Below are 27,281 nucleotides of genomic sequence, written 5' to 3'. Positions count from 1 at the left end.
ATGCTTCAGGGCCCATTTACTCGATGGCATGCAAGCCATGGTATTCCCATTTATGCAAACAGGAGCGTGCATAAAGCCCCCGGCCCCCCCAGGAGGTATAAGAAATTTTAATTAAAATGATAAATGCTGTAGTCAGTAAAGCTCTAATAACCCTGGCAAATGAAATAACAATGTCCTGCTCTTCTCTTTCTCCAGGGTAGCACAGAGATTTCAATCAGTCTTTTTATGCCTCTCATATTTCTTGAAAAGAATAGCACCAAACTTTTGACATCTTTTTGACAGTGAGGTACCTTCACTAAACAGATCAGCAAACATGAAGAACAAAGACTCTGGAGCCCAACCATGTGTGTTCAAATCTCTATTGCACACCTACCTAGCTGCGTGATGCTAAGCAAGGCCGCTTAACCTGTGTCTCAGTTTATTCATCTTTAAAATGAGGGTAAAAGTTATTCTGGTAATTAAATAAGTTAATATGTGTAAGTTGCTTAGAAACTGAACCCAGCACAGAGTAAGCACTTAATAAGTGTTGGCTTATATTTACCACCATCACCACCACCAACCCCACCAGTGTCACCGCCACTGCCGCCACTGCCACCACCGCCACCACCACCACCATCACCACCACCATCTTTAACCACAGCATGAGAAACTGTACTGACCTCCTGTAACATATCAGAATCTTCAATGGCTTTGACAGCAGATTTCTTGGATGTTTCTTGAATTTCTCCACCAATTATAAACTCATCAAGGATAAAATAAGCCTTTTCAAAATTAAAGATAATATCCAGCTCGCAGACCTGGTAGGGCAAAAGCAAATGTTTTGCTAAACTTGCAGGAGTGTCAGAGAAACATGTGCCAGTGTCTCGAGCTTTTTGCATGGTTACACTCATGTGGCACACCAAAGGTACAAATATCAGATGGCATTTTAAGGACAGAAAAATAGAACTAGGGAATTTCAGGCCTTGAATAAAAGTAAAACCACATTCTATGAGAGCAGAGATATGCTTAGATAACATTCTTTTATGTCACAACAAGAAATTTGAGGCTCAGTAGAAGGAGGCAACTCTGGTTCCTATTTCCATCTGCACAGGGAAAGCTGAGCTCCACATTGCATTTCAGACACGCGGGCCGCATTTCCTTTCTCCCCTCCACTGGTCTGCACATCTAGCTTTAGGACTCTCAGAAGCTCACTCTTCCACTGCGCTGACTTTTCTCAAAATTATGTGACAGGACAGTGGTTCTCAAATGTTAGAGTATATCAGAATCATCCCGAAGGCTCTGCAGAGTGCATACTGCTGGACCCAACCCGAGGGTTTCTGGTCCAGTGGGTCTGGGTAAGGCCAGAGGGTGTGAACGTCTAATGAGTTCCCAGGTGATGTTGATGATCTGGCCTGGAGACCATGTGTAGAGCGCCACTGTTACAGACCAAGGCAGAGGCCGGTGGATTTTGGTGTTTAAGTGTATCCAGGGGCAAGAGCACCCAAACGAGGCTCGTTTCCAGGGCTTCACCCAAACAGCCACTCAGGCACTGTGCTGTTCCCTTGTCACTTCCTCCTCAGCTCACTGACACTCAATTTCCTCTTTCCATACCCTCTGGAAGGTCTGCTCATTGAAAGCTGGCAGTCCTCATCCACCCTTACCCCCCTCAGCAGCACTGGATACTCTTCACCAACCTCTTGAAGATCTTCTCTCCCTTTCTTCCTGACTTTGGCAATACCACTCAGTGCCTGTCTTCCCCCATCCCTGTGATTCCTTCTCAGATTCCTTAGATGATTTTATGTCCCTTCTACTTTGCATCCAGTTAAGAAGTATTTATGGAGTGCTTGGGACATACGATTCAGCAACACAAACATTTCTGCTCCATGTTGCTTGCATTCCAGTGATCTGCCATCTTTCCAAATATTGGTCTTTCTCTTGATAGCCTCTTCTTTTTGCAATATACATATTCTCCTAGACAATCTCATTGACTCCCAACAGCTGTGTCTAGCATGTAAGTGTTTTAACAAGCTTAGATGTCTATCCCTCATCTGCTGGAGCATTAGTCCAATATTTTTACCTGCTAACCAGACATCTCTGCTTAGATATTCCTTGATCCAAGTCACTGTCCCAACTGAAGTTAAGGGTACTCCTTTCCCTTCAGTCCCTATTTTGCCTGGTAGCTGCAACCTCTACTTAGTGGCTCAACTGAATACAGTCTACAGTTCAACTTACTTTCCCCTTCCCCTTCATTCCCCCTCCTCCCTTGGTCTTATCCCAACTCGGTCACCAATTCCTACTGATTCCATCAGGTAAATAAACCCCTAACCACTCTCAGAGCATTTTCACTGCCACTGCTCAGGCCTCTCTGGGCCACTGCAATGACCTAATAGGCGGTGTCTATCTCCATCCAAGGCCACAGCCACTCACACTTTGCTAAAATGCTGAACTTGTTCCTCTCCTGTGTAAGGTTTTATGTTCAGGACAAAGTTTTAAACCCTCAACAAACAGGACGGCAAATACCATGGAGCCTGGGCCCCGCCCCTGGCTCCCTGGATCAGCCCAGGCCCCATGTGAGTGAAGGCCACACCCTCCACCTACTACTGTGTTCTTTCATGCCTTTGCCTTTTGCACATTCCACAAATTCCTGGGATGTCCCCCAGTGTCCTTTCCTTTATTCTGCTAGCAAAATCAAGCTCATTTTTCAAGGCCAAGCTCAAAAGTTAGGGGCACAATGATTCCCTGTATTCTCTCTTCCCCCATTCACATTTCACACCACTTCCTTTGTGTCCCCTCTTACATCCTGAGGACACTGGTATGCATACTTATCAGTCACTCTCCCAGTGATGTGAGCTCAGGCACAGACCTTGTCTTAGTCTCCTCACATCCCTGGTATCTGGCATATAGTAGGATGCAATAAGTGTTTGCAGGATAAATAAAGGAGTCAGCCCCCACATAGGCCTTGTTTCTATGATTCTGGGGATTAATGGCTTCCTAGATCAACAATTCTCTGAGCCTACTGAATGCTATGACATTACATAAAATGGATGTCAATATTTTAGCAAATTGCTTCATATATTTAGGATTTAGGTCAGTAAACTTGCAGACTCCACAAGGAAAATGATTTATGTTGACAGATCCAATTGAATCTAGAAGCATAAGAACAAATGAATACAATACCACTAAAATAAATGGTCAGCTCAGAAAAACTCCTCTAACTCACCTGGAAAGGTTATGGTTTTGTCATTCATTAGAAAATCACATCAAATCAACAAGTGGGCATGTATATCTACATCTACCTCCCTCCTTCCCCTCCCAGGCTGTCTGTCACTCTGTCTCTGCCTCACGGTGTCTCTGGCATCATTAAAAGGGCATGTTCTCAGCTAATGAACTCTTTTACTTCTAAAATATTCTTATTCCAGGAATTTGAATGACAGTGGAACCAAGCTCCCCAGGCAAAGGAGAAATCAGAGTATAGTGTGGGCCAGGTACTAAAAATAAGATTAAAAGTATAGCAACAGTGTGGGGATAATATTTACAACAAACATGATGGGGGAAAGAACAGTGTTCATGACACAGAAAGAATTCTTTCAAATCCCTAACAACACAGCAGAAAACACAAAGGCTATCAAGAAGCAATTCAAAGACAAGGCAAGAAATGGAAAAGGCCAATATAGACAGCTAATAAGAGGTACAGTCTCACTAGTAATCAGGGAACACAAACTTAATTAATGTTCATCTGGTAATTAAGGAGAGAGAATGCCATTGCTGGTGAGACTATGGATAAATAGGCACCCACACTCACTGTTGGTAGAATTTACAAAATTGTATAGGCCATTTTGAAGGGTCAGATTATAATCAATTTTATTGTAAAATTGTATCAAGTTTAAATGTACAATCATTGGTCCCAATAGGTCCACAAGGAATTTATTCTTATGCTATACTCAGACTAGACACAGTAATATGTATGTACAACAAAGACTATGGCAGTATCCTTTTTAATAAAAATTGGAAACCATCCAAGTCCATCCATAGAGAATTATTTAAATAAAGTATGGTATACCCCCACAATAGCACAGGAATTCTATGTAGAAGTTGGAAAGAATTAAGTAGGTTTCCATGGACAGACATGGAAAGAGCTTCAAGATAGACTAATGAAAGAAAAAAAAAAGATAAAAGTTGCAGAATAATATGCATAATGCAATTCTATTTTTTAATTGCACGTGTCTAGAAGGATATGTAAAAAAACATGCATTATTTGGCAATTTTAAACAATATAAACAAAAAGAAAGCATACTAGATCAGACATCCATGCACATGAAAGAAGGCACAAGAAGTAAGCAGTTACCAGAGGTCAGAAGAGGCAGGAAATCAGGAGTTGCAGTAGAAAGAGCTGGAGAACTTCAGAGTTCAAGGCAGGTGTAGACCAGGAATCCAATAAAGGTGGAGGGAGCCTCATTAGGAGTAATCAGCAATCAGAATCCTGCAATTGAACCTGACAGACACTAGTGCACGTTCTCTATGAACATCTCATTTTCCACTCTCAGAGCAGCAACCATCCCCAACCCGCAGGGCTAGCCAGCAGCCAAGGGGCAATTAACTTACAGCACCTAGTTTCAAGGGATAGGAATAACATAAGGTGATATGCAAAGCCAGACACACACACACACACACACACACACACACACACACACACATACACAAGCAACTGGGATATACAGTTACTATCTCTTGATCAAAAAGGAAATGAATGTACAAGTTCTATGGGAAAATTACAGAGGATGTTACAAATGAGCAACTATTACATATACAGCAACTCCAAAATGCTGCTCTATGGTTACTCTTGGAGCCCAGCCCCAAGGGGTTATTATTGTATCTGAGAGTAAAAACAGAAAACATCTCGGGAGAACCTTAGACCACATGCAGGTTTCTTCAGCTACTGCCTAATTATTCAAGAACTTTTAATTCTACCCTAAGGGTGCTGTCTCTATACATCACAAGTGTGCCCCTTATGCTCAAATAACAATGTTCCATCTAATTATGCAAAGCATACAACTTGTTGTGTTAATAAACAGATGACTTATTTTTTCCTCATTTTCTTGTGTATCTGTATTCCAGAAGAAAGCTTATAAAAGGCAGAAACAATGATAATTTAACTCTCTTTGATCTCCTCACCTTGTGCTTTACTATAACTCTGCTTCAAGGTCTTCTCTTACAGCAGAATTCATGATATAGTGAGATTATTGCTGCCATTTCAATAACTAAATCCTTTTGGATACCGTCAAGATGGACCTTCCCTTACTGGCTTCTGTTCTCAAGTAAATTATAAATGTTCAAGTTATATACAGTAAATCTATAAAACTATATAGATAATAATAATTATAATGCAAGGCATAAATATGTAGCAATTGACAGCTCATAAAGTATTGTTAAATATACTATCACTTTGATCCTCACAACAGCCTCATGAGATTAGCCAAGTAAATATTTCTATTGTCCTTTTTGAGGGTCATTTTTCTTATCTAAAATTGGAACTCTATGATGAGCCAGAGCATGGATCTGGTTAGTCTTAGTGAGCTGACACCAGGACCCAGCAGAGCTCAGAGCACTGCTCCCCGTCCAGAAGAAAACTGTAAGCTAAGAGCAAACCTCTCTGGAAATGCAACACCTGCCCCCTCTGAGTGTATCAGGAAAAACCCACACAACCGTCTGCAATGGGAACACATGGCAGGCGCCTAAATCCTCAAACAGACCCTTATCTACTGGGAGACTGGGAGGCATTTTCTCTTAGTCTCTATAAATTGGGGTCAATGCTACTTACTGGAGATGGAAAAATTAACTAGTTAATCCTTGTAAATCTCCTTGGAATTGAAAAGTGCTAAAAAAAATCACTAATTAGTAGCCAGAGATTTTGATTTATTTGTCCATAGGAAGGTAATATTTTCCAGTGTTATAAGAGAAGTTCACTACAAAGTTTTCTCTTGGATAATATAAGGGCGGAATTCAAGGAAATCTTTGGTATTAACACAAGAGAAAAAGAAAACCAAAGAGAAATATATTATTCCTGAGATGACGTCAGTGTGAATCAGTACTGGTAGGTTTTGCTCATCACAGTTAATTAATAAGGACTGAACACCTACTAGGCATATAGCCTTGAATTGCTCTTAGCTGCTCTTAGCTTAATAAAAGATTCATTGAATTTTTTAGTGAATTAAATTTTGGTCCATGACAAAGACAAAGCTTCTCAAGGTATGCTAGAAGAGGATGAAAAATTAATGTTAGAGAAATAGGAATTCATTCTGATTCTCCTTTTACTTTAACTAAAGGTGATTCAGCTTCCCTTAAGAAAGCAGCATGGTCTAAAATATCCAAAATCTGGTCAGATAAGATTGAGATCAAAACTTAACCTCAATTCACTTTATCACAGTTGGATAAATACAGGAAAACAACAGGTCAAACCAGAGTGCAGAAATGGGGAGAAAAAGGCAGATTGTGGGAAAGCATGGGCCTGAGGAAAACTTCAGGTATTTGCAAAAGGCCAAGGCTTCAGTGTATTTCAAAAGAAAATATGACATGTCATAATTCATTTGAATAATAGAAAGCATAAAATTGAATAATCTCAAATTTGAAAACACGCTATTATGTATTTGTAAATCTCTCTCTAAAAGATGAAAATAAACTTGGTGAACCAAGAGAAAGAGAAAGAAAAATAGTCTGGCTGTCTTATTACTTCTATGTGTTGGCCAACAATCTCAAATCACTAAAGTAACACTTTAGGTCTTTAACATCATTTACAGAAGAAAAAGGGGAATAAAGGGAGGGAGGGAAAATTCTTTCCAAAACCTTTCAAGAACACTTCTTGTGCAAAGTGTCACAACAAATCTGATAAAACCCCAGCCAATTCTCCGAATGCTGCTCATTCCATTATAGAATACAGAAACTCTTCCGAAAGCAAATTCTCTAACACTTAATAAAAACTTCCAGTGAGCAAGGGAACAGGAAAGACAGGATTACGCAGAAGAAAACGTTTTCCAAATCCAACAGTTTATTTCTTGGGCCTGTGGACTAGATGAAATTTTTCTGGAACATTTGCTAAAATCTGGCCGAGAGCTGGTTATGAGTGTTGAAAAAACAAACACGTAAGCCCGAGGTCATGATCTCGAGACTTGCAGCTTGGTGACCAAGCCAATCCTATACAAGTTAGGGATGCTACGAGGTTGTTCAGTGATGCTGGGGTAGTGCATATGGCAGAGATAAAAATAGAAATGCAGGTTAGAGAAGTGGTCTGGGCCAGTGGTAGGGAGCTTAGATTCCAGGCTAGGAAGTTTGACTTTTATTTTTTATAGATGCTGGAGAGTAACGGAGGGGAATGGCCTCCCATATGAGGGCATTGCAAGGAACAGGGTAACTGACAGTCCCAGGAAAGGAAGCAGAGGTGGGTCCAGAGGAAGAAAGGGCCAGAGATGAGGTTTAAAAGGAAAAGCAAAATTGAAATCTCAAGTAACCTTTTACCAGTGGGAATAGAAAGGAGATGAATTTCAGTCCAGTTTGGATAGGCAGAGACAGTCTCAGTAAAGGGTGAGTAAAGCAGAAAGAAACACTGTGCTTTTGCACTGAAGAATCCTGGGGCATAATAAACTTAAGCGCAAGACAGAACAGGCTGTCAGAAGATGATTTCTGTTCGGGCCACTTTCCGGCTGCGATGACCGTGAGAAGCCCAGTTCACGTCATCAATGAAGTGAGGAAGAGAAGGGTCATCGGTAAAGGATTCCAGGAGAGAAAGTCAGGCAGACACACGAGAGCAGAAAGAGCAGGAGGACAGTTAGAGGGCAGGGGCAGGAAGGGAGCTCAGGGCAGAAACCAAGGATTCTCAAACCTCGAATGAGAATCCGCAGAACTCAGTGTCACTGCTACGTGAAGAGGAGCAGATTAAAGGAAGTTGTGATGAGCCAGGATCCAGCCCTGCAGAGAGGTTAAGGCAGGCGAAGACTTAAGAAGCTGCGGTCAATGGTGGCTTTATGATTTCCTCGGAGCAGTACAGGCAGGAGCCCAGCTACAAGCTGCTACAAAGTGAAAGCGTTCTGAGGATCGCGACGTTCCTTGGCAGGAAATGCACGGAGATCAGAGAGCAATGTAAAAGACAAGGGGGTTTGGTTTTATTTATTTGTTTGGTGTTTTTTTTTTCTTATGTACAAATAATATTAAAGACTACTTGGACCAATGTCGGGGGGGTGCATGGGGAAGGCCGTGTAGCACAGAGAAGATGAGTAGTGACTCTATAGCATCTTATTACATTGATGGACAGTGGCTGCAATGGGATATGTGGTGGGGACTTGATAATAGGGGAGGATGTAGTAACCACAATGTTGCCCATGTGAAACCTTCATAAGATTATATTATATATCAATGATACCTTAATACAAAAAAAATCACACCTCCCCACGCCATGACAGTTCTGACTGGGGACCAAACACAGTCAAAAATCCCTCTGGACCTGAGGGTGGAACAAGCCCAAACGCCACAAAGACTCCACCTGTTCTCTTTGAAAGCCAATCTCACTTAGCAAATATTTATCTCTCTTTATATAAAAAAGGCTCCCTATTGTCCCCTGGGTGCAACCCCCTCTAGGTCTGCCCAGCCAAGCTCTCGAGCTACATACCTTCTCCTTCCTTTCAACTCTAAATCTTCAAATAAACTCTAACTGCTCAACAGCTAAAAAAAAAAAAAAAAGAATACTTGGAACTTAGTAAAAAGTCAAAATAGAAGAAAGATAGAATAAGTCAAAAGGAGTAAGTCAGAATAACAATAAAGAATACGTTAATAAGGAATAAGTCAAAATATCAAGGGCTCCTTCACAATTAAACTTTAGTTCATGGAAAAAAAGGTCTTTCATGTGGCTGTGGGCTGAAGACAGACACACCCCTGCTCCTGAAAGCTTTTGATCTTTCCTTTACTAAGAGTTACAGGAAGGGGGAAAGCCCTGTATTCTGATCCTTGGTACAAATACAATTCCTATTTTAGACTTGGGAGAGAGAAGGAATGTGATGACAGACAGAACTGATGAGCAGACTGATTCTAATCAACCAGAACAACACTTACATTTCCAAAGTATTTGTCCAGCAGCTCCACATAACGATGAACAATCTCTAGTGTCAAGAGCTCATTGTCCTGATTTTCTACAGCACAGCAAAAGTATAAACTAGCATACCTTGAAGAGAAAAAAGTAAAATATGATGACATATCAAATAACCTGAAGACGGTTTTCACCACCTGGATTATTTCCACTGATTATGTGAAAGGCCCTCCACCAAATTTTACCCTGAGGCAGAGAGAGTTCTTCGACTTCCAGTAATCAGGGTGTCTGTTTATGTCCCTCCCCGGCTTGCAAAGTGGCCTTTCTAAACATCAACCGCCTGACCGAGGCTCCCGGGCCCCACAGTGCCCACCCTCTCCTGCACACTGTAGTGCTGTCATTCTGAACGTGTCCCCCATCCTGGGCCTGCTACGGGTGCCCTTCCCGTGTGCTTCCTCTGCCTAAAATACTCTCCCCCACCCCCCATCCGTGTGGCCAACTCCTGCTTCTCCTTTAGCTCTGGCTCGGATGTCGCCTCCTGCAGGAAACCTCTCTCCTCCCTATGCATTCCTGTGCTCCCCCATCAGAGTGAGCGTTCTTCTTTGCCCATTTCATGGTCTGTCTCCCCTCCACCAGATCAGTGGCTTCCCAAAGGCAGGCACTGAGTCGGCCTTGCTCACCCAGCAGCTGTAAATATGTACTGAGAGAACCAGTGAAGCCTACTCTTTATACAATGGCTTAAATCACAAATGAACCCAGAGTTTGAGAAAACCAGCAGGCAGAGAGTAAGGGAAAGCTTCCGGCTGGCAAGCGCTTCCTGGACTTGGCCTTTCTGTCCTTGGGATTCTCACTATGGAGGGCCTTTGCTGGCACCTCTCAGGATGCTAGCTCTAAAAGCTTTGACCTTGGACCCAGCAGAAGGAGTTTTACCCGGACACTTTCTGGGAATTTACTACATTAAATATAGTCTGGAGGTTATCTCTGTGTTTCTCCTTCAGGTTTTATAAGCACTCCTTGCAAGACCATTTCTAAGACATGTTTTCCTTCAGGAAATGCAGAAGGATATTGAATGGATGGTCAGGCGGGCTGTAGTGGGGTCCTGGCTTAGGCATCAATTATCTGGGTCCTTACAGGCAAAATTACTTTACCTCTCAGGGCCTCAGTTTCCTTATCCATAAACTGAGGTTCCTTACCAGCATAGTCTTGCCATGGCAAGCACGTGTATAAAGAGAGACTCTGTTAAGTCAGGAAGATCTAGATTTGGATCCTGGCTCTGCCAGCTGCCACTCAATTACTGTGACTGGGGACTAATTTCTTATACTCTCTGTGGCTTCAGTTCCTCATCTGCAAATATCGGTAATAATACCAATAAAAGGAACTACCCATCTCTCAATCACATCAAGCTATATTTTTTCCCGAAGCATTTGTTATTAATTTATAATTGTTATAAATGTTTTGTTTACATAACAAATGAGTAAGCTCCATGAGAGCAGGAACGTTTTGTGTCTTGGTCGCTCTTGTATCCACAGCCATTAGAATAGTGCTAGGAACAAAACAGGCGCTCTGAAGCCATTTCTTGAACACTTGTGTGAATTATCAACATGTAAATTAAGTGCCTAGAATACATCCTGGCATATGAAATGCCTTCAATAAATGAGTGTTCTTTTCTAGTAAATCTATTGGTACAAATATCTGAGCTCCAGCCTTCAAAGATTCCAGTAAATGACAGAATTGGTGTTGCAATCTAAAATGTTCAGAATTAAACAAACCAAAACAGTCATGGGAAATTCATTTCTCACAAAGTTACTCACACCTTTTATAAACAAGTTTTAGCTCCTTCCAGTCAACAAAACTGCTTGTCCTCTGACCACGAGAAAGAATAATCTGAACAATTTCCCGGGTGATCTTTTTCCTTTCTTTGTCAGGGAGAGTAGTGTACCATTTCTGCAGCCGTAATTTCCCTTGTCGACTGAAAAGCAGTATGAAATGTATCTAGAAATAAAGGATAGAAAAAACAGAACTGGGTCAACCAAATCATGCTACATAGACTTGAAATTCAGTGAGAAGATTTGCTGAAGATTATAATTCTGAACAGATGAAAAAATATTTAACTAGCATGAAAATTATCTCATCTGAAAAGTACATTCAGTCCATCTGAAAGAAAAGAAAGTGTACATCACAAACATAGCTTATTTAAATTATAGGGGAAAGATAAGATTTTTTAAATGATTCCTTTTAGGAGTCACATGATAGGGAGAAAAATATATCAAGGAAATATATAACTCTTGAGAAAACATTAAATTTAAATTCTTCCTCTAATAGTCTTACGGGTTCAGACCTTACATTTAATTGTTGAACCCACTTTGAGTTGATTTTTGTATATAGAGTGACATGAGGGTTCATTGCCATTCTTCTGCATGTAGATAGCTGGTTTTCCCAACACCACTTATTGAAAGGACTGTCTTTTCCCCATTGGGTGTTCTTACCACCTTTGCTCAATATCAAACTATGTCTTAAATGAAAGCTCTTCATTTATGAGTTTCTTGGCTGAGAGCTTTAGGATCAATCCTCTCATGTTAGTCTTTGTCCTCAAAATAGATTTTTAATGATTTTAAAAGTGGGCTGGCTATGTTAGGAAGCAATCTAATCTTATTTATAATTAAATTTCACAGTGTGTTTTTGAAATGACTGCTCATATTTTAATGAATTCTTAGAAGCTTTATCTGAGTGGAAGACACTGTAACATGTAGAAATTTGCTTTGGTACCTTAGAAGTATGGTAGATGGGCTCTTCGGAAATTGCAGATGGTCTGATCTTTATTTTACGAGAGATCAAGCTTGTTCAACCCACAGTATAAGAAGATCAGGTTTAGAATCACGATTTATTTTGTCTTTTTTGTTTTGGCTTATTGGGTTTCTTATTTTTTTTATTTTTTTTATTTTTTAAATAAAACTCATTGTAGAGGTTAATTGTGTCATGGAGGGAACAATTTAGACTGCCAACCAAAATAATTAAAATTTTAAACACTCTTTGTAAATAAAATACTCAACTCTTTTTCTTGAAGGTGTTTGCCTCTGAATGTCACCGCATGAGTCAATAAAAATTCAGTAGGTGGTGATCTCTGAGGGCCAAAACCAACCAGGCCCTTTCCTCAGAGCTTCTCCTACTGCCAACCGATAGAATTTGAGGTCTTCCTAATAAGCTTCTGTCTTAGAAAGGAAACATCTGTTCTAACAAAGACTTGAGGACCAAGATATCACAAGTGAAGAGAAGCCGAGCTTATCAACAGCTTTAAGAAAAATCACCCTCAGTCTGGAATTTTAAATATTGGCTCAGAGCACAGCATGTTCCTACGTACCCATTTCACTATCAGTGCAGTATAAATAATCCAATAATAAGACACAGTTACTGTTTTCTAAGAATCACTCTTAGAAAGGTCTTCTTGCTTCCAAGAAGAGGTCATCATAAGGGTGCCCTTCAAAAAGTACAAAATTGAATGGTGATAGAAACCAAACGTCAGGATCTTGACAAGGCCTGGCTCTGGACCACCACCGACAAATAAGTGTGTGCAATCCAGTGTCTAGTGAATGCTCAGATTTTTACTACGGAAGTGAAATCCACACATTTTCTTAGTGTTCACTTTGCATTTCCCGTCAGAAAGTTATCTTCTTCCCATATGACCTAAATCTCTTCTGTTATAATTTACAAAAACCAATCTGTTTACAACACACAAAGTATATTAACAGACACATACATCGCTCTCCTTGGAAATAACTAACTTTTCACAGCCTTTGAGTCTATATCCTGAGTCTTTTCCTTGAAGAAGAAATAACCCTGGTCTCACACTTTCTCCTTACTGGCTCTATTTTCGGATCTCAAAAATCCTCATTGTTGTGACTCCTCTAGGATTTCTCCAGAGGCTATATATAACTTCTAATTTGGGGCACTCAGATCTGTGTCCAAAGCTCCAGTGAGAGGCTATAACTATTTCTGAGTTTAATCATGGATTACTTTCTAGTTCCATGTTGCAACCTTCCCTCAAGATCAGGTGCCTGCCTTCTTAAACATGGATCAACAGTGTAGGATAATAAACAAAGAACGATTTTTCATTCTAACAATGAATTCAAAGAGAAAGATGATCAGGAACATAATACACACACCCATAAAGCGCATATAAAATATAAAAATGCATTCCAATTTCAAAAGAAGGAACAAATACGCTCAACTTTATCCCATAATTGCACTGCAAAAGGCAGGGCTGACAGATTGAGTCCTCTGAGTGAGAACCTAGCTTGCGGTGTGGTGTCTGCTGTCTGTGACGTCTGCTGTAGCTTGAGAGAACTGGCAGGATGAACTAGAGTGATTCACAAGAGTTCAGCACCTCCAGCAATTAATTTTATCCAATTCATCAGTTTAGTCATTCAAGGCATATTTGAATATGTTTCAAGAGGTTAATCAAATACTGTTTTTGATTAGGATTAGCTTAAGGGAAGGCGACAGGGCAACCGGAAGCTTTTTCAGTACTTACCAAGAACCCACTTAAATTCAAGTTGATGTCACATACACAAACGTCATCTGACTTCCGAAGACAACACCCATACATTCCCTACCATACTGTGCTGAGAAGAAAGGAGTACTGGAGAGACTGACGGGTAATAAATACACCAACTCCAGAAACAACCATAAAATCTCCAAGGTTGACTTCTTACATTTGGCCCACATGCTTTGGCCTCGGGCCCCGTCTTCACCAAGATCTCCCATCGCCATCCCAGAGGGAACCACTTCTGTCAGCAGCCCTTTTGAGGGAGCTGGTTCTGTCCCAGCTGATGCTCCAAATCCAAACATGTCAGGTAAATCCAAGCGTTCCTTGTCCTTAGTGTGTTCACTACAACAATCTTTGACCTAAGTGGGCAGAGCCAAAGATACTCGGTTTGTCCCAAAACACAAACTACTCTTGGTAATTTTCTTAATCCTTTATTTCTGAAGCACATCCCGAGAGGCACCCCCAGGCCTCTGAAGGAAGCTCAAAGCAGACCAGTGCAATCTAGTTCGCCCATTGCTCTGAACCAGTGTTCACACCTTCCTTCAAGTTAAAGATAAATAGCGAAGCCTTCCAAAGCAGCCTTGTTTCCTAATGTTTGCAAATCTCTCTGCTCCCGACCTGAACCCAAGTGGTGGACCCACAACCAAGAAGAGAGGTACCCATAATCCTTTTTCTATTCCCAACACTGGCATCCCATGAACACCCCTGCTCAGGACTAGCTTGTATTTAGAATCTGAGCTGAAAATAAAAATACACAGCCTCTATTCCTTTCCTCCAGTGCCATCCACCGGAGAGGCCCTCGTCTGGTGGCCCAGACCCCACGGCACATCACTTAACAACACTGTTGCCAGGGTCCCCTCCTCAGCCTTTTTCCTAACCTCTGCAGCCACTCAGCAAATTCCCCACCCAGATCAGCCCACCCACTCTCATCTTTGCTTCTATACTAAGGTATCAGGCACTTGAGAAAAACCACAGAGGACTTTGAGGACTGGTACCAGCATAAATGTAGAATGGTACAGCTCAGCTGAATCTCCAGTGTTATATGGAAAACTTTCCATGTGCCTCTTCATGTAAAAGCTTGCTAGGCAACTCCCCATTCCATTTCCCACATAGGTTGTTCCATGTCACCACCATGGCCTTCATATGATCTACCTCCATCCTTACATCCTGACTCTGAGAAGAAGATAGAAGGCAAGATGATAAAAAATCATTCTGTAGGATTTCTTCAGCTCCTCTTACACCTGTACATCCATATGAACAAACTTGGTCACACCCACCCCCAGCCAACTTCTCTTTTTCCCATATCAGGGAACACTTCATCTTCTGCTCTAGCTCTCAACCCTTGCCTGCCTCTTGAGGAACACAGAATCATCATTCTGACACTGCTGGTCTCTGCCTGCTCTTCTGAAACTCCTTACTTGTAGCTGCTAAGTAACTCCAAGTCTCTCTCATCTTTAAAAACACAACAGCCTTTTCTAGAGTCCCAACCTTCCTGAAGTGACCCAGCAGTCAGTGTCAGGAGTCCCAAAGTGTCCATACCTTTTGACCTAGTGATCTACTTTCAAAATTTATCATAAAGATGTGCCTTAAAATGCAGATAAAAATTCAGGCATTATATGTTTACTGTAATTCTTTATAGTAAACACACACTAAATAAATAAAACTGGAAACTACCTAATATTGCCCATAATAAGAGAACATTTTAGATGGTATTTGTTGAATGATTCTAGTCAGTGAGAATGCCTATGGTACAAGGAGTTAAGTTAAAAGAATACATAATATACTACATGGAATATTTTAGCAGTGATATAAAACTATTATACTTGTATAGAAATTATATGAAGGAAATACACTAAAAACTTAATAGTATTTATCTTGGAAGAGTAGAATTATAAATGTTATTTTCTTTTTGGTACTTGCCTGGATTTTCCAAAATTCATATGTGATTCTTTAACCAGAAAAAATGCTTAATGAAAAGAATATTAGCAAGTTCAATGAAAATCAGGCGCCTTCTATCAGAAGGCCAAATACTAAGTGAATATCAAAGAGATGCTTTCAACAAATAACACTATCCCTCAAGGGGACTGCGCACTGCTGCAGAGGCCCTGGAGCACAGTGCAACAGGACCGGCTGGGTTCACATCCTGTCTCCCGGCCACAGAATTACGTATGCATAAGGACAAAGCCGGTAGGTAAGAAATATACAGAAATCATCACTGATGTCATGTTAAGATGGGGGTGGGCTTAGTGATTATTTTTCTCTCATTTCAAAACAATGCTATTTAATTGGGGCCATAAAATGAAGAAAGGGAGGGAGGAAGCGTCAGCCTATTATAGTTGAGGCTTATCCACATTACAGAGAGCACTGTGTTTGCAAGGGCAGCTGCAATCCAGTGGGTTCTGTCATAAACTCAGTAGATCACAAGCAGCACATTTTTAATGAAATAGAACAGACCAGAACAGATCACGGCAATCACATGTATTAAGCACGTGTGTTCCAAGAAATGTCTGTTCCAATTGCATATATATATATACTGGGTAGTGGCATGAAATGCATTTGTTGCTGTTGTTTGTGGCCAAAAGGAGGAGAAGGAGGGAAGGAGGAAGACCAGGAAGGAGACAATGAAGCCCGTGAGCCTAGTGAAGAGGTCATACACAACAGGTAAAGAGCAAGGAAAAAAAGGTTTTCACACAAGGCTAATCAGTTAGAAAATGTTACTAGAAAAACAGCTATATGCCCAGTATTAATATTTAAACACTTAGAGAATGCTGGGTGCCAGGGAGAATACTCATATCATCTTTTTTCCAAGTGTGGGGAGCAACTAATTGGAGTGGGCCTCGGCATGTAGCAAACCATGCATTGTAAAGAGAAAGCTGACCTTCGAGGGGGGCTGTGTGGGACTAAAGAGCTAAGTATGCTTGTGAAAAACCAAAAGGTGCCCCCGAATCAGGAATGAACTCAAACCTCTATTTCCTTAATATGTGGACAAATTAAATGAAGAAGTAAAATAGAAGACTATGCCTTTCTCAGTCAGGGGTGTCAGTTGGAAAACCCATCTGGCAGTAAACTCTTCCCTCATTGCAAGAATCAACTAGAAATGATCTCAGAGGAAATAATCCTATCTGCAGCTCAAATAAGTACATTGCAGAATGACCTTAAAACAAAAATCATTAACTCATTCAGCCCATGTTTACTGAGTGCCTACTATGTGCATTTAAAAATATAAGATTTGATCCTTTACTTTGAAGAGCTTATAATTGTGATGAAGTATCAAAAGAAATATCCAGGTAAACACACTGAATTAACCACAGGTCTTTATCTCCTCTACTTCCCAAAATGCCGCTAAAATAACAATAGCAGAATTTTTTTAAATGTCTTAACCCTCAAAGACTAACAGAGTGGCCAGGGAGGTGATAACAGTCAAGGCATTCCAACAGATTTTCGGGAGATGGAAGGGGACCAAAGAGCAAAAAACTGACAGCACAAGAGGGGAAGGTACGATTTAAGAGGTGGATTCCAGGATAAAACCAGCCAAATCTCCCCAGAGAATTCCTGAGAGCAACACTTGGGGGTGCCATGGGCCTAGAAGACAAGGGATAAATAAAGTTCTGCAAACAGGGAGACTGGCTGAAGTTCTACCAATAATAGCTGGCATGACCGCCTGCAGCATTTCCAGGGGACTACGGCTAAGTGAGCACACACAGAACACACATACATGCACGTGCGTGCACACATGCACGCACATACATACACAAATTTTGTAACATGTGCCCAATGCTTTACTCAAGGATATGGAAACCTGGCAGAGCTGCACAGGTGCAGCACCTCTTAGTACAGCTTCCTCTGGCCCCAGAATCTGTAATGAAGTCAGTAGCTGTTGCTGATGCTGTGTACACACAACAAGGTGCTACCCCATCTGCTTCTCAGATTTGTGCAATGCCGTCCTTCTCATGTACTTAAGGCAACCTGACTATGACTGCTAGCATTTCCACACCCCACTTTTAAATATGACCAGAGGCTGAGGATCCAGGTATTTGAAAAGAGTCTCTAACATAAAAGTAAGAGAACTAAAAGGAAAGCACTGGATGCAGTAAGAAAGCATGGAGCAAACTATTAAACCACACACACACACACACACACAAACACACACAAATATGCTCAGAGTTAAAAGAAGATGGAGTTCCCATATCAATATACAAAAACAGGGTTCTATCCAAAAAAAGAGACAAGCACACACACTGGAGAATTACAGAGTATGATAATCAAAGTCAAAGGATTCACTAAGAAATTGGAACAAAACAGAAAAATACATGGAAACTCAAGGAAAAGATAAGACTGTTAGAGGGTCCATACAAAAGGTACAATATCCAGAAAGGCAGAACAGAAATAATGCAGAGGAATAAAATCTCAAAGCAATAAGTAACTCAAAAAATGTCCTAGTTCTAATGAGACGAGACTTCAGATCAGAAAGGTTCATCAAGTGCCCAGCACAGTGAATTTTAAACTGTTCAGAACACTCAAGACAAAGAGAGCGTGAGCGCACTGAGGCACTGAAGAGGCTGCAGGAGAACAGAAAGCGTATACTCAGTGGGTCAGAAATCAAAATAGCCTCCACCCCTTCGTGGATAATCCCAGCTGCTGGGGGCCTAGAAGCCTACATCCAACCACATTGTCAATCAAGTCGAAAGTCTGAAGCCATGTTTGGCGCTTTCACCCAAAGACTAAAAATACAGAGAAAAAGATTTTTAAAAAGGACTTTGCATCCAGTATATCTTTCTTAGGAAGCTACTAAAAGACGTTTCTCATAAAAATGAGGGCATCCACACAAGAAAGAATTTAGCTATGGTTATCTAGGGCACCAGGCCTCCCAAAGCAAAATGGCGGAGAAAGCAAGGTCCAGAGGGATACCCATACAGTCCCCCCAAGAAAGCACCCACTCCAGATGGAAGTGGTGGGGGCTAGAGGAGGGGAATAGGATCTATAGATCATTTCATTTCTATGCATAGTTGGAAAAAATGTTGATGACTATCTGAAAGATCTTCTAGGGTATTGGGGGAAAAAAAATAGATACATAGAAGACTAAGAAGTGGTAAAAAATTATAAATTCTCCTCCAGAGGACAGGAAGTGCCATGTAGGTTGGCCAGGGCAGGGAGGCAGGTGAAGAGAAGAAAAGTAAATGCTGCATTAATGTAACAGGAAGTTGGAAGATAATGTAAAAAAAAAAAAAATGAATGGAAAACTACCAGTATAAACACATTATTTAGAAATATAGACATTAATGCCAAAAAAAGGCCATAATTATTGAAAGTAATTGCCTCTGGGAGAAGAACATGGAAAGGAAAGGAGCTGTTGTTTCTCATTCACAAATTATTTAGCCTTATTTGATTTTTTAAAACTCTGTATATATATAACTTGAATTAAAAAATTTGAAAAGAATTTTAAAAAATAAATAAGAGGTGGTGGAGTACCTATATTCGACAGTGATGTTAAAAACATATTCGGTTGACTGTTCACTATGTAAGAACTTGTTCATTATGCTTCAGAAGATTGGAGACTGTTGAGAATTAGGCTTGGGGTTGATTAATGACTCTGCATTGAGTCCCCTATACAGAATTTTATTGTTGTTAACAACCATTTGATCAATAAATATGAGAGATGCCCTCTCAAAAAAAAAACATATTCGGGAAAATAAAAAGACAGATTTAAAAGAAAAAACATATTTTGGGATGCTGTTATTCTCTCTCCCTCCCAACCTTAAACTCAAAAGTTTATAGGAAAAACCTTAAATTCATTAATTGTTCTAAACTATCCATTATGAACTACCATTTGACTTAATGCAGTTTTATTTTTCAACCTGTCATCAGCTCATGGGATACAAGTGTCATTTGTTTACTAGCTTCCAGGTGGAGTAACACATTTTAATATTGTCCTGATTTTTACCCCAGGGCATACATGACCTGAATTTGAGTGTTCCTCATACAATTTTTAAGGAGAAAGGACTGACAGAAGCTTTTGCTGATTCTGACTACCCTGCATGTTTTAACAAGCCAATATACATGTCCCCCTCAGCTTTCACCTGCAGAGTAAAGGTCTTACCTCTTCAGCTCCTTTCTTTCATATAACAGGTTTCTTAATTCCTTTATCATTTTGCATGTTCCTTCCTGAGTTGTGTCTAATGCTATTCTTTACTCTTAACAGGGACTCAATAAATATTGGTGAAACTGTTGAATTTTGAGAAATGGCAGCTAGTCCTGTAAGTTCAACAAGCACTTGTTATTTGCTAGGCCTGGCAGCTTTCCCTGACTGGTTTAACAGAAGAGCATAAGACATCCATAGATTGAGAGATCCAGTTGCTCTATTCTCCGCTAGATCAATTATAAGAATGTTACATGCAACTGGTCTGGACCCCACAGTTTCTCTTTGCAGGTAGGGATAAGCCTTTTAACAGTTATCCTGATCTCCTGCCGTGAGGCCTGCTTGGAAAGCCGCAAGCGCACTGCTCAGGGATACTGTCTCTCAAGCATCTCGCTTTAGTCTGAGCCCCTATTAGATGGAATAAAAGGGGCATCAACTGCTTCTTTAGCAGCCTCGTATTCACCTTCTCAAAGGGCTCCAGCCATAGAGAGTTCCCTCTTCTGAAAACCAAGTTGCCTTCTCTCCACAAAGGCCCTTTGCTTAAGTTTCAGTGATCTACCCTAATCATAGGTTTTACCAGCACGCCCCGGATGGAAACAAGATGTGCCACATGACAGTTTCCCAAGTCATTTATACTTGTTCTTAAGCCAGTCCTCTAGCTTAAGGACCTTTTGAAACAACCTTGCTGCACATGCCAGAAATTAAAATTTTTGTTCTTTAAAACTTGTTACATGTCATTCCGCCAAAACAGTGTATCTCAACCACTGTTTCAGATTTGGTCCAGAGCATGTTGTGCATTTACCACTAGGCCAGCCCAAATCTGATTCAGGGCATGTGGGGCAGTTATTACCAGGCCAACCCCCATGCTTGGCCAGTGGGTGGAGAGAAGTAGAGCAGCTTGGTTGATAAGTGGGAAGACTTTGCTAATGCGGAGCTTGGAGCTTGCATTTGAATCCTGGCTTCGTCCCTTACAAACAAAGTAGAAGAGTTACCTGATCTTTCTGGCCCTCAGTCTCCTCTCCTCCAACATAGGGATGACAATAGTAATGACCTCAGTCATGCTGGTGGGATGCAACGGTATCACCATTGTGTCAGCATCTTGTACAAAGTCTAGCACAGAGTAAGCTCTCAGTAAATGCTTGCAATTGCTAATAAATCACTCAGGAGTTGGCCCCACCCCTTTATACTCCCATTTATCTTCACTGAGTCAAAAAAAAAAAAAAATCGCCACTTCCTCCTTGGGAATCACTGCACTCCTACTGCAACATTTTCCCAGTAATTGGTTCCCATGTTCTCACGGAAAGTCTCTGACAGCCATTCATAGGTACCAAGAAAGGCATACTGCTGATTCTTTGGGTAATAATAAACCATCCAGTTTCTAGCTGACTTGCTACCTTGTCTCTTCAATTACCTTTCCAGCACTTATATAATGAATTTACCCCCAAAGACAGCCCATACTTTCAGGTAAGTCATTAGGATTCCTTTGTTTCTTTTGACCTCTGACCAATGGTCTTCTGATCATGTGCTTATTAACTCTTTCCAAGTTCCTTGCAAGGTGTTTACTTCAGGGTTCCCCATTTTTGCACATAAGTGTGTGCATGCTTCTAGCTTCTTTTTCTCTGAGTACCAGCAGTTAATGTTTTAATTTTTATTTTATACCTTCCCTCCTGACTCTGTGCTGCATCACCCCTCTGTGCTGGGGCACTCAGATTCTCTCCCGCCTGTTTCTATTCACGGAGGCCTCACAGTTCAGTGGGAATCACATGGCAGGTGGTGCGACTGACCAGCCTTCAGCTCCCCTCTCCAGGCCTCGTGTCTTCATCTATGAAACAGGAGAGCATGGTCACATATTCAAATACCTTTCATGGACTGGGCAGAGGCAGGTCACATTTTATATGAGGGTAAAGGTACAGTGCAATACAATAGGGGTGGAAGAGACAGGGTCAAGCTGTAAGTCACAAGTCCTAGATAAAAAGACCTTCAAAACTCAGCTGTGCTAAGGTGTTGCCAAGAAAAAAATATCAGCCAGTGTTACCAGGTCTTCAGATTTTGTTTTTTCCAAAAGAAGTCTGAAATCTGGATGATTATATAAAATATTGGGGATTTTTTAATGTTGGCTATTCATAATAATGACAGTAACAAAACACCATTACAACTAGACAAAGCACATCATGAGCAGCTATGGTCTGCGAGCAGCATTTGAGCTTCAGGCCTCATCTGAGACTGCTTGCTTAGGTAACAGCTCAAGTTCCTCATTGTACTGCCATCATTCTGCAGCGTTAGTGCACTCAATAGGTCTCCCCTTTTTTTTGTGGTTTCTGAATTTATCAGTGTGAGGAAGTGGCCCTGGGACCTGAGAACCTTGCTCTCACATCTCAGCCTAATATTATGGTCAAATCTAATCTGAGATCAATCTCCTAGTCACTTTTTTCATCAAATCACACGGGTTTCTCTCCTTCAAGCTTTCCAGCTCTGGTTTACGTTTCCATAATAAAAGAAGAGAAAATGTACAGGGATAAGAAAAACCTACTCCATCTCAGAATCTCATGTCTGGCTTGTTATGTCAGCCTTTTGCCTGAATAAAAGTGTTGCTGAGCCGCCACACGGGCCAGCATATTCCAATGCTTTCCCCAGTCCTTGCACACCATCTGGTGGCAGAATATCTACTTGTCATAAGTGAAATGCTCAGGGAAGAAGCAGATTGGGAGAACTGAGTGAGAAGCAAAGAGTGAAGAGTAGAATCAGAGGGACAATAAGAGAGAAAAAAAGGAATGAAACGAAGATGGAGGTTATGAGTAATCCACAAATTAAATGGTCAACTCCCATGAATTAGGCCATTTATGGAAAACCTCAAAGATCCTTCTGTAAAAAAAATCCTGATAAAACAGTTATCCATCAACCCGAATTGCACAATACTGTTTACTGGAAGGAAGTGTCATGGGATGGTGACAAGGAGGGAGGGGAAAGGGGAGGGAGGAGCTATCTTGACAGACAAGGACAAGCAGCCTGCTGAGGGTTGAACAGTATCACCTGAAAAATCCCTGTTGAAGTCCTCACTCCCAGGACCTCAGAATGTGACCTCGATCATTGCTGATATAATTCATTAAGATGAGATCACATTAGAATAGGGTGGGACCCTAATCCAAGGTGACAGGTACCACTACTTAAAAAGGGGGAATTTGGACACAGACACGCACACACAGAGGATGAAGGCAGAGATGGGGGCGACAACTACAGAAGCCAAACATGGCCGGCAAACCCCCAGAAGCTGGGCTGGGAGCATGGAACGGATCCTCTCTCAGTGTCTCCAGGAACTGAAACCTAGAGTTTGGACTTCCAGCTTCCAGAACTGTGACACAATAAATTTCTGTTGTTTAAGACACTCAAGTAGTGGTGCTGTGTGACAGCAGCCCCAATATACAGCTTGTCTCTGGCTTTGAATTTTATGTCTTTGTTTAGACCTGAAAAAGCATCATCGTTTTCTGTGGTATCACAACACATATCATAAAACAAAACCATCTACATTCCAGAGATAAAGTCAGTAGATTCCATTCAACTCAGCAAATATTTATTCAGTGTCCATCAGGTATTTAAAATGATCCCTTCCTCCTGGACTCACAAAAAAGCTGACAGTAGAAAGGACAGTGCAGCTGATTTGGTGCAAACCTCCTCCTCTTAAGATGAGGAAATGAAGACCCAGAGATCTGGACCCTCATTCATGTCACTGGTGCCTGGACTCTCGGTCATGTTGCTGGTAAGCAGCAAAGTTAAAACAATCTCCCAGCTCCCAGCCCAAGGCTCTTTGTACTTGGCACCTTAAACTACCTTTTATTTTCCAACAAAGCTAAAATTACTATTGTTCTTCACTTTTTCCCCATTTATGCAAATAATTATAACCAAGCAAGTCCTATGTTAACACCAGAGACTGGCTGACTCTGGTTGATCTATGCTGAACAAATGGCAACACCATGCCAAGCACTTTACAGGCAGTGCCTCCTTTAACCCTCAGGAAAACCATACAACATAAATGCTATTATTACCCCTATTCAATTGATAAGGAAACTGGGGCCCAAAAATGTGAAGCACCTTGATCCAGGTCAATCATCTAGAAGGCTCCAGAGCCGGGCTTTGACTCGAGAACCCACTCTTTAATTGGTTATCCGTCATGACCTGCTTGAGGAGAAAGCAAAGACATACAGTGGCACCAAACAGACTGGCTTTACCCACTTTTAAAATCAACACGATACCATCTTTATACCCAGGAGATAGTTCTTGAAGATCTCCCGCCCTATTCAATGCCAAGAGTTTCCGTGCCAATAAAAATGAGCAGGAAGGGCCAAATGGCCTGAGATTAAGATAGAAGAAATAAATATTGAACTGAAGGTAATGATATTAGCAATGAATCGCTCTGGGTCACTACTATTAAATGCATCACAGGAGGGACAATAAAGGGGGTGTAAAAATCAGCACACTTTATTGGACTGGCAGCTTTTGCCAGCAGAATCTGAACTCATCTATGCAGCTCGGGAAGTCAAGGGAGGGCCCTTACCTCTTCTTACAGAAATGAGAGCAGGGAAGAACTTGAACTTAGAAAACAAAATTGCTCAGAAAAAAAATTTATTTCTAGCAAGGGTCCGTAATGTCACTAAGGGGAGGAGCCATTACTTTCTTTGAGATAGTAAAATAACTACAGTGCCCTCCGTGTGCGGGTCGGGAAGTCCCTGTTTGAGAAGGAAATGGGGTGGGAAGCTGGGAGGAGGATGGTGGGGAAGGGGAGGAAGAAGGTACAGCTGCTTCCTGCTGGGCTTTCTTTCATGTAGAAAATACATTCTGTTTTATCTTCTTTCATTTCCTTATTTCTCTCATGTATGTATTTAGCCAGCATTTACTGAACGTCTACTATGTGTCGGGCACTGTGCCAAGTGGTGAGGATACCACTAAGAACAGGACAATTTCCTACCTTTTGTGAAACCCATTCTAATAAGCAGAGATGGGCAGTTAAGTAGTAGAGATTATATCTGAGCACAATGTGTTAAAAGCAGAAGGAGCCACGGGAAAATAACAGTCTCTTAAGGTCAGGAAACCCTTGAGGGAACAACTTGCAAGATAAGGCCTAAAAGATGAAGGAAATGAACCAAATGGAAACTGGCAGCGGAAGTACAGGGTAAGGCTAGGTAAGGGTGGCCTGGCAGGGGAAGGTTGGAATAGGAAAGTCACAGGAGAGAAAGGCCATGGCATCTTCAAAGAACTGAGAGTGACACAGATGGTGGGTCAGTGCAGAGGCGGGGCTGAGAGGGGGGCACCAGAGCACTGGCCCAGGCAGGTATCAGGAGGGCCCTGTAAGCTGCAGGAAGGAGTTTGGACATGCGTCTGAGGATAATGGGAAAGAAAAAACACAAGAATAGAGAAATACATGCAAGAGATGACAACTGTGGCTGCTGTCAGGGTGTAGCAGTAAGGCCCAAAAGAAGCCGAAAGATCCTAAGCCATTCAAGCAGCAGAGCTGATGGGACTTGGTGAGCTGCATGAATGAGAGGGAGAGAAGAATCAAGAATAATTCGCACATGTGGTGGCAGATTTTCTGAGCCAAGGACCACGAAGGAGCAGAAGAGGAACCAGAGGAGGGGGAGCAGTCATAGCAGAACAACAGGGTGGGAGACGCTCAGCTCCTGTTTCCAGATTCTGTGCAATGTGAACACTGTCCTCCAGCAGAGGCTTGGAATAGAGGGAACATGAAAGAGCTCTTCTTAGTCACTAAATCCCATGTTTTTCAATTATGAAACTGAGCCACAGTGATGGGAAAAAACTCCCAAGACCACAAAGAGAATGAGAAAAAATAGGATGTAGGATCCCAGCCCATGTTCACCCCCCACCAGTGCTTCTCATGGAGCAAGAGCCCATCTTCTCACCCTGCTTTATCGCACGTTCAGCGCAAACCTGTCCAACTTGGTGAGAAAGGTTGATTCTGTATTGCCTGCCTGCTCCTTCTAAATTTTGAATTCACTAAAGGAGAGCATTTCAACATCTCCACATCTCAGGAAAAAAAAAATACTGTATAGATTAGGTATATCTCAGTATTTTCCATTTATGAACCATTTTCCAATAATGAACCACACAGTCAGCGATGCTTATTGGAGGGTGCCAGGTAATGTTATTTTAACAATGTAGGAAGAATTAATAGTGATTTTTTGCTAGGTTGTTTTAAACATTTCATTTTTCAACATAAGGACAAATGAAAGTATTTTCTTATAAAATGCAACATAAAAACTATGAATGGTCTTTTGCCCTTTTGACTCCTAGTAATGAATATCATCTTTCAAAAACAATTCTCATAATTATCAGTTACATTCTTAGGCAATATGTGGTCTATGTTAAAGACATAGTAGCTCTTAAACAACTTTAACAAATAACCACACAAATTCCAATGCAGCAAAGGCAAACTATTGAAATAGTTTGCTTTCCCTTTATCTCCTCTGGGCTGCATTGGTGGGAAGTAAATTGCTGAGTTTCATCAATGGTTTCAGTAAATGGCATTCTACTCCACCATCCACAGTTCTCAAAAGAAGTATCTTTCTGCAACCATATAGTCCAGGATAGTTTTGAACAACTAAGCACTTTTTGTAGATGAGACTCTAATAATTAAGAATCTACATCCTTGGGTATATAAACCAGAACATGCAAGAACCACAGTAAGACAGTTTTCCCATTACTACAATCTACAAGTTGTTCTAAAATCTGAACATTTCCATCAATCAAAATATCTGTATTAGTTGACAGCACAGACCAGACTTTTTCTATGACAGCCTGGACCCTGTTTAGAGCAACTTTCAACTGCAATGATGTTACCAAATGCGAACAACCACATCTACCGACCGTCAAATGAGAAGTTGTGCTTTTCTTGTAATCAATGAGGACAATCCACCAGAATGCCCAGATCTATCCTCAAGTAGATCGCAGTCATGTGTGCAAAGCCAAATACAGCCAGTTAATTTTTAAAATGTATATCCAAGATGAGTCAAGAAGAGCCGAAACAGCATTCAAAAATTGGATGCTGTTAGTAAGGTCTGTAATGCCCCAATGTCATGGGGCAATTCAGTGTTACTGCTCAGAATTCCAAATGTAAGTGCTTTTTACATGCCACTAATCGGTTTTATCCTAGTAGCATGGCACCTAGCACGAGGGTAAACGTGATGGGTCAGACCATATTATGTACCCAGACACAACTGGTCTTTCAAGTCCCAGGATGGCAGGTCATCATCCTGGCGAAACCTGTATGCCTGAGTTTAGAACACATGTGGGAAATTTGGGGTAACTAAAACAAGACAGAAGAGACCACGATGATGGAAGCAACAACTCCAGAAGATACTTAAAAATGAGTACAGTTTTCCTGACCTTTGAAATGCGGCATGGACAGCAAAAATGTGGGGTGCAAGGATGTCATCATTCAAACTTAAGTAGAATGTTGAACTGTGACTCACCCTACTTTTCATCTCCCTTTCCCAGAAACTCAACAATGGCCCTTAAAAAAAAAAAAAAGACAACAACCGGGGTGA

General features: G+C 41.2%; 1 protein-coding gene across 2 annotated transcripts in view; it reads right to left on the bottom strand.

Annotated features, from left to right (window-relative positions):
• Positions 1 to 27,281, bottom strand: part of AP1S3 (adaptor related protein complex 1 subunit sigma 3) — a 54,281-nt gene that overhangs the window by 7,527 nt on the left and 19,473 nt on the right. For both annotated transcript variants that reach the window (XR_012123493.1, XM_037016398.2), the window contains exons 2-4: positions 10,863 to 11,041; positions 9,076 to 9,184; positions 660 to 797 (exon numbers count right to left, since the gene is read on the bottom strand). Coding sequence is in view for 1 of the 2 variants with exons in the window: in XM_037016398.2 (XP_036872293.1) it covers positions 660 to 797; positions 9,076 to 9,184; positions 10,863 to 11,041 (426 nt within the window). In the remaining variant the exon portion in view is untranslated. The remainder of the gene's footprint in view (positions 1 to 659; positions 798 to 9,075; positions 9,185 to 10,862; positions 11,042 to 27,281) is intronic.

This window comes from Manis javanica, chromosome 12, assembly GCF_040802235.1.
Source record: "Manis javanica isolate MJ-LG chromosome 12, MJ_LKY, whole genome shotgun sequence".
Lineage (NCBI taxonomy): Eukaryota > Metazoa > Chordata > Mammalia > Pholidota > Manidae > Manis > Manis javanica.
The sequence above is the reverse complement of the archived record's forward strand: the minus strand, read 5'-3'. Positions and strand labels throughout refer to the sequence as shown.